Source organism: Mastigoproctus giganteus, chromosome 5, assembly GCF_048544385.1.
Source record: "Mastigoproctus giganteus isolate SK-2022 chromosome 5, ASM4854438v1, whole genome shotgun sequence".
In the NCBI taxonomy this organism is placed as follows: Eukaryota; Metazoa; Arthropoda; class Arachnida; order Uropygi; family Thelyphonidae; genus Mastigoproctus; species Mastigoproctus giganteus.
In genome coordinates this window covers 36,396,937-36,410,661 of record NC_143579.1, presented here as the reverse complement: position 1 = coordinate 36,410,661, position 13,725 = coordinate 36,396,937, and the positions used below count along the sequence as shown (strand labels likewise).

Genomic DNA, 13,725 nt, shown 5'->3' with positions numbered 1-13,725 from the left:
AACTTTGTTTTGAGCCTTGGTCGGCAAATCGTAATAGTACAGCCAAGTCTCGTCACCTGTCACGATGTTGTTCACATACCGAGATTGTCCCTTATCAAACTTTTTTAACATCTCCCGGCACCAAGTCACACGTCGTGTCATCTGCTCTTCAGTCAGTTGATGCGGCACCCAAAGAGAACAAAGTTTCTTCACGTGCAAATGATCTTGCAGAATCGAACGAATTGCTGGTGCATTTAGGCCCAAAGTATCCTCTATTTGTTGGTAGGTCACGCGCCTGTTTTCGTCAAGCATTTTCCTCACAGCAGTAACGTTTTCCTCTGTAACTGACGTTCGTGGCCTTCCCGGCCTCTCAGAATCCTCCAGAGTGAAATTTCCCCTTTGGAATTCTCTATACCACCTGAATATCGTTGTACGATGTGGACAATCATCATCTAGTGCAAGAGTCATTTCTTCTAAGCACTGGTCTATGGTTAAACCACGCACGAAATTATACCGCAAAACTGTCCTTATCTCATTTCGTGACCACGATGCCATCGCAAGCACTTTACACTCTCACTACTAATGAATAACTGAGCCCATCGACTTGGCGCGGCGGCTACTATGCACGTATGAACATGTCTCAACATGCAGCAACAAGCAGCTTCCTGTGATTCATTGTTGGGTCATATTGCAAAACTTTCCTAGTACCCTTTGTATTGAACACTTAATTCTTAGTAAATCTTTTTCAAGCATTAATTATAAATAATAAATTATATAATTAATTAAATTTTCTCTATTTAAATTTGTATATCTTATAAATTTATAATGTTAACAAATATCTTTTAATTCCTTAACAGACACATGACTTAATAAAGAGTATCTTTTATCATTCATTTATTAGAAAAAAAATTTCAATAAAAATAAGTTAAAAATTAATTAAATTACATGCAATTTTTAAAACATTTTTTATGACAAAAACAATTAAAAATTTCACAAATCACTCATGGTTTTCTGAAATTTTCATTAATTTCTCAAATTTTTGATGAAGACTAATTCCAGTCTTCATCAAAAATATATGACTTTCTATGCTTATATATGCTTAATTTATGAACTTTCATCTCACAATCACAATCTACATCATAATTATACTTGTTAATGAGATAGTTTTTTGCACATTGTTTAGATGTTTGATAAAAATCATTTTAGAAATCCTGAAATATGCTTTTCTTTTTCACATTATTGAAATAGGTTGTTTGTACTTTTTTCCACATTCCCACACAATGATTTTCTATGTTCATCTAACTTTCTACGGCTATAATATTCTTTTTGATACTTTTTATTATAATCCTTACAAGGATGAGAGATGTTAAAATCAGTTTCATTTTTTTCTTGATTACATTTCTTAGAGATAATTTTATTTCCATTTATTTACTTTTTACAGTAAATAAATAAATTAAAAAGGAAAATTAAAAAATATTTGAAAATAAAAAATAAATTTAAAAATATTTGATATTTTTTTTTTGAAATGGAGCTTGAAAAAAAGGCTAAAAGCAATTGGTCAATTTTAGCTAATACCAACTAAAAAAATTAATAAATTTAAAAATGTTGATACTTCTTACAAACAATTTTGCTTGAATTTGAAAAATTCAAACAAAAAATAGGGAAAAAAAAATTGAAACTGTAACTGATAATAAAATAATTTTAAAGTATTTCTACCAGGTAGATTTTCTAAAGAAAATATTTCATCAAAAGTATGAAAGATATTGGAAAAAATATAAATCAGTTAATATAATGGACTTTGAGTTTAAAAATAATCAATAAAACTTTTTAAAACATACTATTTTTAATTATAATGAAAGTTTTATATTCAACTAGCTGAAATCTACATTATTTTATTAATAACATAAATATTTTTTAATTTTTTTGTTTTCAGTAGTTTATTTTAAGAAAATGAATGTTTTTAAGGAAAAAGGGGTGTTTTTTTGCTGAGATCTATTTTTTTGCAATTAAAAGCAGGCCAGAATCCTCATTTTATATACTATAATATTACAACATATAAAATAAAAGTTATGTTACATTCTTAAAGAATGTCTTTGATTGAAATTATAAAAAAATAATGTCACTTTCACCATACAAAAAAAAAAAAAAAAAACCAGCCTAAATCATCTGTGCTCTTAGCATTAGCATTAGTATGATGCAAGAAACCAAGCTTATAGAGCATCAACAAAAAAAAAAAAAAAAACAGCCTAAATCATATGTGCTCTTAGCATTAGCATTAGAAGAGGCATATGATGCAAGAAAGAAAGCTTATAGAGCATCAACAAAAAAAAAAAAAAACCCTTAAACCTTCCCATTTCACCCATCCAGTCACTCCAAATGTTTGTATAGTTCAGCCTTAAATTTATTTAAGCTATCAACTTCCACAACAAGATGGAAGTCTGTTCCAACAATCAACTGGCTAAAGGCACATCTATTCTACAACTGTATTTCCTCAATTTGAATCCATGCCCTCTGAGGTTCTTAATCTGAGCAAGCAGAAGTATCCCATCAGCATCGAGCCTGCTCAAACCATTCAAGGCCTTATACACATCAATCAGATCACCTTACAGATGCCTAGTCTCTAGATGCTGCAACTTGCAGAATTTAAGCCTCTCCTGGTAAGAGAACCTCTTTGTTCCTATCACCAATCTTATTACCCTTCTCTGTACTCTTAAAGTAGTTGAATAAAACTATTAAAAAACTATTCCATATTATTTGGAAATCTTTTAAATTTTTGTATTTCCAGAAATTCCCAAGAATTTTCAAAAAAGTGTCTCAAGTCCTGGGAAAGGTAAAACAGTCATCACTACTAACACCAAATCATCTAGAGATGGAATCTATAATGATCATTGTTTAAACCAAGCAGAAATGAAATACAAAAAAAAAAAAAAAGTATCAAAAATTGAAACCACAATGTGTTTGGCATTTCTGGATTTAATTGTTTTATATATCAATATTAAAAATCAAATACACATACCTTGACTCAGCAATATTTGTTGAAATAACCACTTTTTGCACTCCATCTGATGGATGACTAAACACTTCCCTTTGATTTAATGTTGGAATCATGGAATGAAGAGGAAGAAACAAAAATTTGGCTATTTAAGTAGAAAATTACATGCACAGTGAGAATAATAATACACAGTGAAATTATTTATAAACTCATATAAGTATAAAAATGAAATATGACAAATATTTTTCCCTGAAAAAATTATACATATCTATAACTACATCATTACTCTGCATTCTTATAAATTAATTCTATAATAAGAATTATTATTTTCTTCTTGTTATTTGTTTAAAAATTCCACTCATGAAATTTTGTAAAATTATAGTAAATGAGCTGTCATATTTACTATAATTTTACAAAATACAGGTAGCCCTCGATTTATGTCGGGGTTAGGTTCCTGGGTGTACAGGTACAAATGGAACCCTTTATATAATAGAGTCAATCGGAAATCACTGGGTTAGGTTCCGGGCACCAAAAATTTTACCTACCACTTTGCATCGATTGTTTTATTTTATTAGCATTCTTCACAATCAGTAAAAAGTCGATGGAGGCATATACATAGCCCTACACACATTAGGACGGCTTTCACCAGATTCCATCCTCCGAATATTGCACTAGGATTCGATGAACTTCTTTTACCAGATATGGCATCTCTTTATTCTATTAAATTAAAAATTTTATAATGCAATTGGCAAAAACTGCACACGGATATCACTATTATTATTTAATTTATTAATAGCACAATTAATAAAAATGTTAGCATAATAAATTTCCAACATGTGTAAATAGCGTAAACAATAACCAACTGAATGCTTCACCTCATGGACCTTTACCACCTGCATCCATGAGTGGTTGCTTTGAGGGTAGGAATTTCTTGTCTCTGATATGGATGTGCTAATTACTGATGGGCTCAGATTGTCCTAAATCACGTGAACAGTACATGATACATAGCACAGTATGATGCCGATAAATTTTGTCTGACAATTTTAAACTTTCAATTTATAAAAAAATTGCAAAAATAAATAAATAAAAATAGCGTGGTTTGTGATCGGTGTTATTGCGAATCGGCACAAATCAGACCGGCACAAAACAAGAGCTACCTGTACATTTTTCTTGGTCAGTGGTCAGCATAATTTTTTATATATTTAATATAATAGATTTAATTTATTTTTTAAAAGAAATGCTCCAGTTCCAAGGTATACAATCTTTTATCTGCAAGGGCTACATTGGAAATTTTCTGAGACTCCACAGGCCAGAAGCTTATAAAGACACATGGTGCCTTCTTTGAAAAGTAACTCAACTAAACTGAAGCATTTTTAAGATTAATAAAAAAATATTTTTTTAAATTTATATTTGTTCATGAATATGAATAAAAGAAAAAATTTTAATTTCTAGAAATGATTTTGAAGCACATGCAGCTGTATCACATGTGTATATCAAAACATTGGTGTGCATGCTTATTTTGAACAGCCATGAAGCTGGCTGATATGCAAAGCTACAGGTCTTTATTTTGCATCCAAAATGTCTAATTTCACTAGCAATAATTTTCTAAATTCATTTACATGCCGGGTAAAATAAAAACCTTGTTGACAGCTAAAACCCAGCCCATGAGTTATACTCTGATCACCTCTGCTCTAGTTCATAAAACTAAACTTTTAAGGCTAATGGCCAGGCCCAAACTTAGAGAAAAGTGAGCATGGTAGTAGCTTTGGTTCCCTAGGTCCCAGTTGTTAAAACAGATTTCAGATATGAAACCTGTCAAATGGAAATCAGACTGCAAAATGAACACAAAATCGTAAGAGAAAAGTTCAAGAGATATGAAACTTAAATGCAATCACACTGGACTATAGTGAAATTAGAACCAATTTTCCATAACAAGTTTTGTTTATAAGTTAAGTCAAAATTTAAAATATGCAGATTTTTATAAGTTGTAATTATTACTTAGTAAATTACTCAAATTTGATGTTTCTCTTGTTTACTACAGAAATGCAGAATTAATCTTTTTCTAGACTAATTCCTGAACCAAGAGATTCATCAATTCCTTCAAAACTAGTCTGAAAGGCCTTCTTCTTCCACTTAAAGAAAATTATCAATTTTTTTTCTTAATACAGTTAAATATAGACATAACTGGCTACTTTATGGAGACTTGAAGGTTGTATTTTATAGGGTCAGCAACCATGAAACACTTAAATGTGATATTTCATATGTAAATGAACACAAAGTCAACACTGATCAAGGAAGCACACACAGAGAGCAACATACTGAATTCAATTTAAATTAAATCAGAATTTAGTGAAACAATTTGTAAAAGCTTTAGACAAGTCAAAGCCATGAATACAGACAAGTAGTTAGTGTTGAAGAGAATCCACATGAAATACAGTAATATTCTTCTATTATTTATCTTGTAAGCCCTTCTGACCAGAGCCAATATCAAAGTTTACTTGATGCAAAAAAATAAATAAATATATAAATACATTTTTTTGGGCCACTGATAACAAAAAAAAAAAAAAAATTTAACTTCAGATGAAATTTGAATGAATTATCACTGCATTTGGATGAATTAAATAAAATTTGCTACAATGGTCCTATTAAATAATGAAAAAATGTTTTCTCTCTTTTTTTTTTTTTTTTTTTTTTATCCGTTTGGGGAAAATTCTTATATGATACAACAAAAATGAATGTCAATTTGAAAATCAGGGTAACAAAATTGGTGAAGGTAAAATATTAATACAGAAACCTGATTCTGCATGATTCCAACTGCCAATCTATTGCCAATCTATTGTTCATTATGTTATACTGTTCATTATGTTATATCCAGTGGATGTACAGGTCACTACAGCAGTATGAATCAGTCCTTCTGGGCTATCCATCACCCATTAACTATTTTTTCCTTCAAACTATCCATGTCCTGTTAGATCTTTAGCTCTAGTTAGAGTAAACCCCTCTTTCTATCAAAGTTTGTTTAACATCATTGATTGGCCTTCATCTTAGTCTGCCTTTGGGCCTATCACCATTCATGTCTACATCATCATACCATCTGAAGTTTTCTTTTGACTGGATATTTGTTACTCCAAGATATTTTTTCTGGTTTCCTCATTTGTAATAAGGTTTTGCCACTGCTCCCCTCGGTAAATTCCATTTATTCTCTCTCTCTCTCTCTCTCTCATTTCAGAAGATTTAAATTGTTGACCAGTTCTTTTATTACTTGCCTAGTTCTCAGCTCTGTAGATTAAAGACTTAAAAAACTGTTATAAACTGCTAATTTCCCTTTTCATTCAAGCGAATTTGTTTTACTGGCTTCCTACACTTCCTGCTTTACTTATTTTATTGCTTATTGCCTAATCTTCCACCTTCATGAAAGACTGTTCCAATTTTTGGTTGCTTCCTATTCTCTTCCAACTTTCATAACTTTTGTTTTTGCATACTGATTTTCATGCCACCTTTTCATACACATTTTCATGCAAGCTATTTAATAGCACAATAACATTTGCATATAATAATGATCTAATTTTTTTACATCTTCTGCACTATGACCACAAAAGATACACTTTTGTGGTCCATGAATACTATAAAAAAGAAATGGCAATAAGGGGCAGCCCTACTTCAAGCTAAGTTTAATCATAAACTATTTTCTAATGCTGCCTTAAATCTTCACTGCAAGTTTGCCATTTTTATACAAAATTTTTATTCTTCTTAAAAAATTATCCTTGCTGCATATTTTTCTCCAATTTGAGGGTACTGATCATATGCTTTTTTCAAGATAAAGAAATCCTAAATAAAGGCTTTTGTTATGACCTGATTATAATTTGGCTTAATGCAAATCTGACCTTTCTTCTCCATGGCTGCAATCAGTAATACTTCTAATCCGCTTCTCTAACAGGCTTATATAGATTTTACTTAAGAATACTAAGGAGTGAAATTCCTCCGTAATTTACACTGAGTGGGCAGAAATCATGGGATACCTATCTAGTAACAGGTAGGCCCACCTTTCGCTTGGATAAGGGCAGTCACATAGCAAGACATTCTGAGTCCACTAGTTTGTGAAAGTGTTCCACAGGTATTTCCATCCGTGCTTGTTGCATTGCTGTCCATAATTCTGTTGCATTCCTGGGTGGAGGATGCAAAGCTCGAATGGACCTTTCCACAGCATCCCAAAGATGCTCCAGAGGGTTCATATCCGATGCATGGGGAGGCCATTCCATGGTGGTAAAATTTGCAGAATGCTCTTCGAACAAAGTTCTAGTCACCACGGCTCTGTGGGGAAGTGCAGTGTCCTGCTGGAAGAGTCCATTGCCCTGAGGGTGCACGATGACCATGAAGGGATGGGCACATAACCTGGGCCATTCAGAGATGCATCTAGACATACCAGAAGTCCCAATGCAAGCCAATTCAACATGCCCCAACCATTACCGACTGGCCACCTACCTGAACAGTTCCTTGTTGACAAGACAGGTGCATAGATCTGTGCAGTTTCCGCCAGATACGTAGCCTCACATTCACTCAAAATAACTGGAAACGGGACTCATTGGACAAGGAGATCTGTCTCCAATTATCCAAGGTCCAGCGCCAATGTTCTTTCGCCCAGTTGAAGAATAGAGTCCTGTGTCCTAGCATTAGCAATTGGGCCAGCGGCTCCCATAACCTATTGCAGCTAATGATCACCTGATGGTCTTGGTGGAAATGTTTCTGGTACCTCCCTTGTTGAAGTCAGCAGTGATTTGTGCCTCTGTTGCTCTCCGGTTGGCTGAAAAAATGCGAGACAGATATCAACGGCCACATTCATCCACCACCTTTCTCCACCCACAGCACTGTCCAAAATGAGATGTTATTCCAGAAATGGTGTATTCCTGATACACTCTTGATGTTGTTGAATGGGGATAGTGAATCTGTACCACCACGATTGCATGACCCATGCATCAGGCACACACTATCATCTCTCTTTCAAAGCCGGTTAACTCAGAGTGTTTATCCATACCTTGTACATGAATGCAGTGATGCAGTGTACTTATATACCTGCCAAGCGGTGGGTTCGACCATTAGCAAGAGGGGTGACAATGTCACGTTGCCCAGAAACCAGGTATCTCCCATGAATTATGTCCTTTCAGTGTACACATTCAGCTTATATACCTTTTTTATATGATACATTTAATTTCATGTAAAAAATGTATAGCCTTGTTCATATTTTTCTAGAAGCTGTCCTTGGCTACTTTCTCCATGAGTGTAGTAGTAGTGGAGGAATGTGATGCAAGAAAGAATCACATGCCTCCACTACGATGAGCCTATGTAGCATCAGCCAAAAAAACCCAATTTCATACATCCATTCCCTCTAAAAGGTTGTCCAGTTCCTCCTTGAATTTATTTTAAGCTATCAACTTCCACAATGACAGATGGAAGTTTGTTCCAGCAATTAATCACCCGCTGGCTAAAGGCAAATTTCCGCACATCTATTCTACAACTCTTTCCTCAATTTGAATTTATGCCCCCTCAGGTTCGTAATCTGAGCAAGCAGAAGAATCCCATCAGAATTCAAAATGCTCAGTGACTTCTATAAATGTAATATTTTTGTACGTCCTAGATTGATTTCTGTATAAATTTGAGTAGAAAAAGCATGAGCTGAAATAGTTCAAGGAACATTTGTATTTTTGCAAGAAATTGGAATTCAGTACCAGAAGTACAACTTTTTACCTACTTTCTTTAAGAATTAAAAAATTGAAACTAATGCAAAAAAATAAAACTAGTAAGTTCAAGTATCTATCTCTAAAAAGAAACAAAAAATAGATTCTAAATATTAAAAGTAAAAATGGTGCTATAAGAATATTACTTACATGGATGAAAAAATACCTCACTGATTAACATACTATGAAGTTTACAAATCTCTTCCCATCCAGGAAGAAATATCAACACTGCCCCATCCTAAAAATGAATAAAAAAATGAATAGCAAACACAGCTCTCATATGGTGTATGTCATAAAAATTTAACATCTAACATAGAGATCCTTTGTTTGACAAAAGGCAAAAAAGCATAAGAAAATAGGAATGTCTAAGATATATATTTTTTTTTCTATTATTCTACCTTTTATATAAAAAATAGGAATAAGACATATAAAAAACAAATCATAAATATGAATACAGAACCTCCCAAATTATCCATGTGTAGATTATTTGGCAGACTGCCTAAGTTAATAATTTTTTTTTTTTTTTTGTAGCATGTGTAAAATAAACTACTTTTAATTAAAACTATACAATCACAGGAATGACAAGATAAAAGTTGTAACATTCACATTTTTTTTTTTTTTTATGCAAAGTATATATTTTTATATATGATATGTCAGTGTGTGTATATATATCATGTAATTTAAAATAATGTTATTTAGTCCACCTTCCTTGACAGTACTGTTTTAGTCCTGGTAGATCTTCTTATGCTGTTCATCACCAACAGCACGCATTTTATTTAAAAAAAAAAAAAATCCAGATTTAAATGTAACTTAAGACTGACTGTGGTAAACTATGCAGACAATGCTGCTGCTGTGTGTGTGTGTCCACACACAGCAGCAGCACTATCTAGTATCAGTAAGACACTTGAAACGTTACCTTAATGCAGTGTTTCCCAAACTTTTTTAGTCACGGAACACTTTTCATCTCACAACTTATTCACAGAACACTTTTCATCTCAAAACATATTTACGGAACACTTACGAAACACAAGTTTAGTGGGAGCCAAAGACTGTTTGCTAATATTTTACATATGACTAATATTACATATGACACACTGTGCATCAGGAGCATCTTTATTTCCGACACATGTAAAGTCAAAATTAAAATAACTGTCATTATACTTTCGTTTTGGTCTTTCATTAGTTGGTTCTTGTTTTTTCACTTCAGATTTTTGGGGAACAAAAGGCTGTGACTGTTCATCCTCACTTAAGTGTGACAATATTGTGTTCATTTTCATCGACCACAGTTGCACTACTAGAAGTACTTTGCTTCTCATTGTAAAGTTCCTTTTTTATCAACCACAAATCCATGGTAACATATTTTAATAATAATATTTCAAAATACTAATAATTATCAAAAAAAATATACAAGGAAGTGAGTTTAGTTATGATATCGGTTCGCTTCCTCCTCTCCTTCAACCCGTGTACTCCAGGCTAAATTGCATAAGAATGGCATATTAGATCACTACATTGCTATTTTTCATAGATGCCATTACCTCTACATATACTTCTCTCTGCAAAAGCCTGCCAAAATAAAGTGTTCTGCAGTCTATTTGATTACTAGTCTATGCCAGTATATTAATAACAAAAAAAAAAAAAAAAAAAAAAAAATTAAAAATTAAATGATACAAAAGTGGCGTACGCTACAAATTTGCAAAATTTATTTTATTATTTTTTAAAAATTATTAATTACGATTTTTCATGGAACACTTGTTCACATGTTTCGCGGAACACAGTTTGAGAAACGCTGCCTTAATGTATACTAGTTTAGGCAAATAGCTTAATCAACTATATTATTAATTTCATGTGGCATAAGAGTAGTACAGGATGTCCCTGCCTTACGTAATACTCGACTCATGGAAATTCGACTTTAAGTACGTTTTTGCCAGCCGGTGCAAACAAAAAAGTTCGGGGAAACGTATTCTGCATCGTGCAGGAATAAATGGAGGTATCGTGAAAACATCGTAATGTGAACCCAATAAAACTGTTTTTTTTTTGTAATTCGTTAAAAGTCCTGGGAAGTTGAAAATTTCGCTATATTTCTAAGCTATTTATCTCTCTAAAAGGTCATATTTATAATGGAAATTGCAGTACCCTTTCATAGTTATCATAGGTTACGTTATAAGAATCAATTTTGAATACCATTGTGATATTTTTTTAAAGCAAGTTTCTGGAGGTCACGACAAAAAAACAATTTGCACTTTAACAATTTATTGGGCTTTTCTGTTAGCATTAGTAGAGGCATATGATGCAAGAAAGAAAGCTCATGCAGCATTAGCAAAAAAAAAAAAAAAAAAAAAACGCCCCAATTTCACCATTTCACCTCTCCGTTCGTTCCAAGTACCTGTCCGGCTCAGCCTTAAATTTATTTAGGCTATCAACTTCCACAACAAAGGATGGAAGTCTGTTCCACCAACCAACTATCAGCTGGCTAAAGGCAAACTTCGGCACATCTATCCTACATCTGTCTTTCCTCTATTTGAATTTATGCCCTCTCAAATGATTAATCTGAGCAAGAGGAAGAATTCCATCAGCATTGAGCATGCTCAAACCATTCAAGGCTTTATACACCTCAAACAGATCACCTCGCAGGTGCCTAGTCTCCACACACGGTAATTTGCAAAATTTAAGCCTTCTTCATAAGAGCAACCCTTTATTCCATTCACTAATCTTGTTGCCCTTCTCTGTACTCATTCCAACAGCTCTACATCCTTCTTAAAATGAGGCCTCCAGACCTGTATACAGTACTTAAGGTATGGCCTGACATTGCCTTATATAAGGGGATAATCACCTCCTTATCCCTGCTAGAAAAATTCCTTTATATCAATTTACAAGACACTATGAGCTACTCTTGCAGTCCAACTGCACTGCTCAGAAAACTTCATATCTGCCTGCACAATTACCCCAGGTCCTTTTCGTTCTCTACCACTGTCAGTGTAGTACCAGAGAGTTAATACGTCACTCTGGGGTTGCTGCTTCCCATATGTAGTACTTTACATTTGTCAATGTTAAACTTCATTTGCCACCTCTCAGCCCATCCGCTCAACTTTTCTAGATCCTGTTACAGCAGCAGCAGCATACTGTCATTAGTGTCCTTAACAGCCCTGCCAACCTTCGTATCATCTGGAAACTTGGACATTAAGCTTAATACACCATCATCGAAATCATTTATAAATACAGAAAACAACAATGGACCTAATACTGAACCCTGAGGAACTCCACTAATAACATTAGTGGAGTCCCTCAGGGTTCAGTATTTATTAAAAATGTTATATTAAATGTTATTAAAAAATGTTACTAAAACACTAATAACATTTTTTATGTTTATCTTCAACAATTTCTCCTCCACTTTCCTCTCAGTTATTACAAAATCATCCAACTCACTGCCAGAGTTTAACTCACCTCTGGCATTCCTCTCCCTGAATTTCACCTCATGGGTGAATGTAGATTTAAAATACTCATTTAGTTTGTTAGCCACCTGAGCAGGATCATCAACAGTTGAACCATCAATGTCCAGTGGACCAATCTGATTCATCACTTTCCTTCTAGAGTTTACATAGGTAAAGAACTCTTTGTTGTTTTTCTTTGCATCCTTTGCCAAGGATTTCTCATAATCTGCCTTTGCCTGCCTAATCTCCTTTGTGACTTGGTTACAGATCAGCTTATATCTATCATAGGCGTCCATGTCACCCATTAATTTATATGTATCCCATGCATTTTTTTTTCCCTGCCACATGTCTCATTAGTTCATCTGACATCCATTTAGGCCTAAACCTTGAACAATATTTCTTATTTGGTATGTAAAGCCTAGTAGCGTCCAAGATTAATTCTTTGAATGCTTCCCATTTTGAATTTGCTGTTAGTAACATCATCAGTTGGTCCCACCGTATAGAATTTATATACTGTCTCAGACCACCGTAGTCACCTTTACAAAAGCAAAAACCCTTCCCTTTACCCCTGTGATAGCTACCTCTTTGAGTAAATCCCACTTGAGCACACTGTGATCATTGGCACCTAGTGGTTCATTTATCTGCAGATTCTTAATGCATGAAGAATCACTACTGATAATCAGATAGAGTATTACTCCCTCTAGTTGCCTTCCGAACATGCTGATATAGAAAACAATCATCCAATAAATCCACAAAAGCCTTGCTAGTGTGTGAGTGACCAGCCCCCAAATTCCAGTCAATATCTGGGAAATTAAAATTCCCCATTATAAGACTCTCTTGATTTACTGGCCCACTCTATTTCCCTGTACAGTTTCTTATTATACTCATCAGAGTCATTAAGCCTACAGCACACTCCTACTCTCAATTTTGATCTCCCAATGCTTGTCACACGAAACTGACTCGACACTGCACTGCACTGTCCGGCAATGTCGACTGGCTTCACTTCCTTGGATTTTATGTATTTCTTAACTAATAGCATAACCCCTCCTCCCTTCCTATCCTGTCTATCCTTCCTGTGCACATTGTACTCCCCAAATTCCAGTTCTGCATTCCTTATATCTGTGTCACACCACATCTCTGATATCCCAACAATATCTGCCTTAGATGTTGTGAGCAATACCACAAATTCATCAAATTTACATTGGTGTACATGCAAGAATACATGCACCTGTTCCTATTCCTAGCTACCCTAACACAACCCATGTGTTTACTTGTACTGCAATGACTCCCAGCAGTCTCTGAAATACCCTGCATTTTGTTTTCCAGGCTGCTGCTCATTCCAATAGAAGTAGTGCAAGAATCACTTTCACCTCTGCCAGTGGCTACTGTTAATCTATTAGTCCTTGTATCCCCCCAAGCTAGCAGTTTTCCGACCCACATAACACTGCCTCGATAGCATCAGCAAATATTCTTGCACCCTTTCTATTTAAGTTTATCCCATCCGTGAGAAGCAGTCTCTCCTGTTAGTGCATCTAATTATAAATGCGTAGTAAACTCGATCTTATTAGCAAGTATATGAGCTTATGCAGCATCA

At 34.0% G+C, this 13,725-nt stretch overlaps 1 protein-coding gene across 1 annotated transcript in view; it reads right to left on the bottom strand.

Moving 5' to 3' along the window:
- LOC150085305 (ATP-dependent DNA/RNA helicase DHX36-like) overlaps positions 1 to 13,725 on the bottom strand; it is a 184,096-nt gene that overhangs the window by 156,852 nt on the left and 13,519 nt on the right. The window contains exons 3-4 of the mRNA XM_090374522.1: positions 8,854 to 8,941; positions 2,996 to 3,116 (exon numbers count right to left, since the gene is read on the bottom strand). Coding sequence (XP_090230648.1) covers positions 2,996 to 3,116; positions 8,854 to 8,941 — 209 coding nt within the window. The remainder of the gene's footprint in view (positions 1 to 2,995; positions 3,117 to 8,853; positions 8,942 to 13,725) is intronic.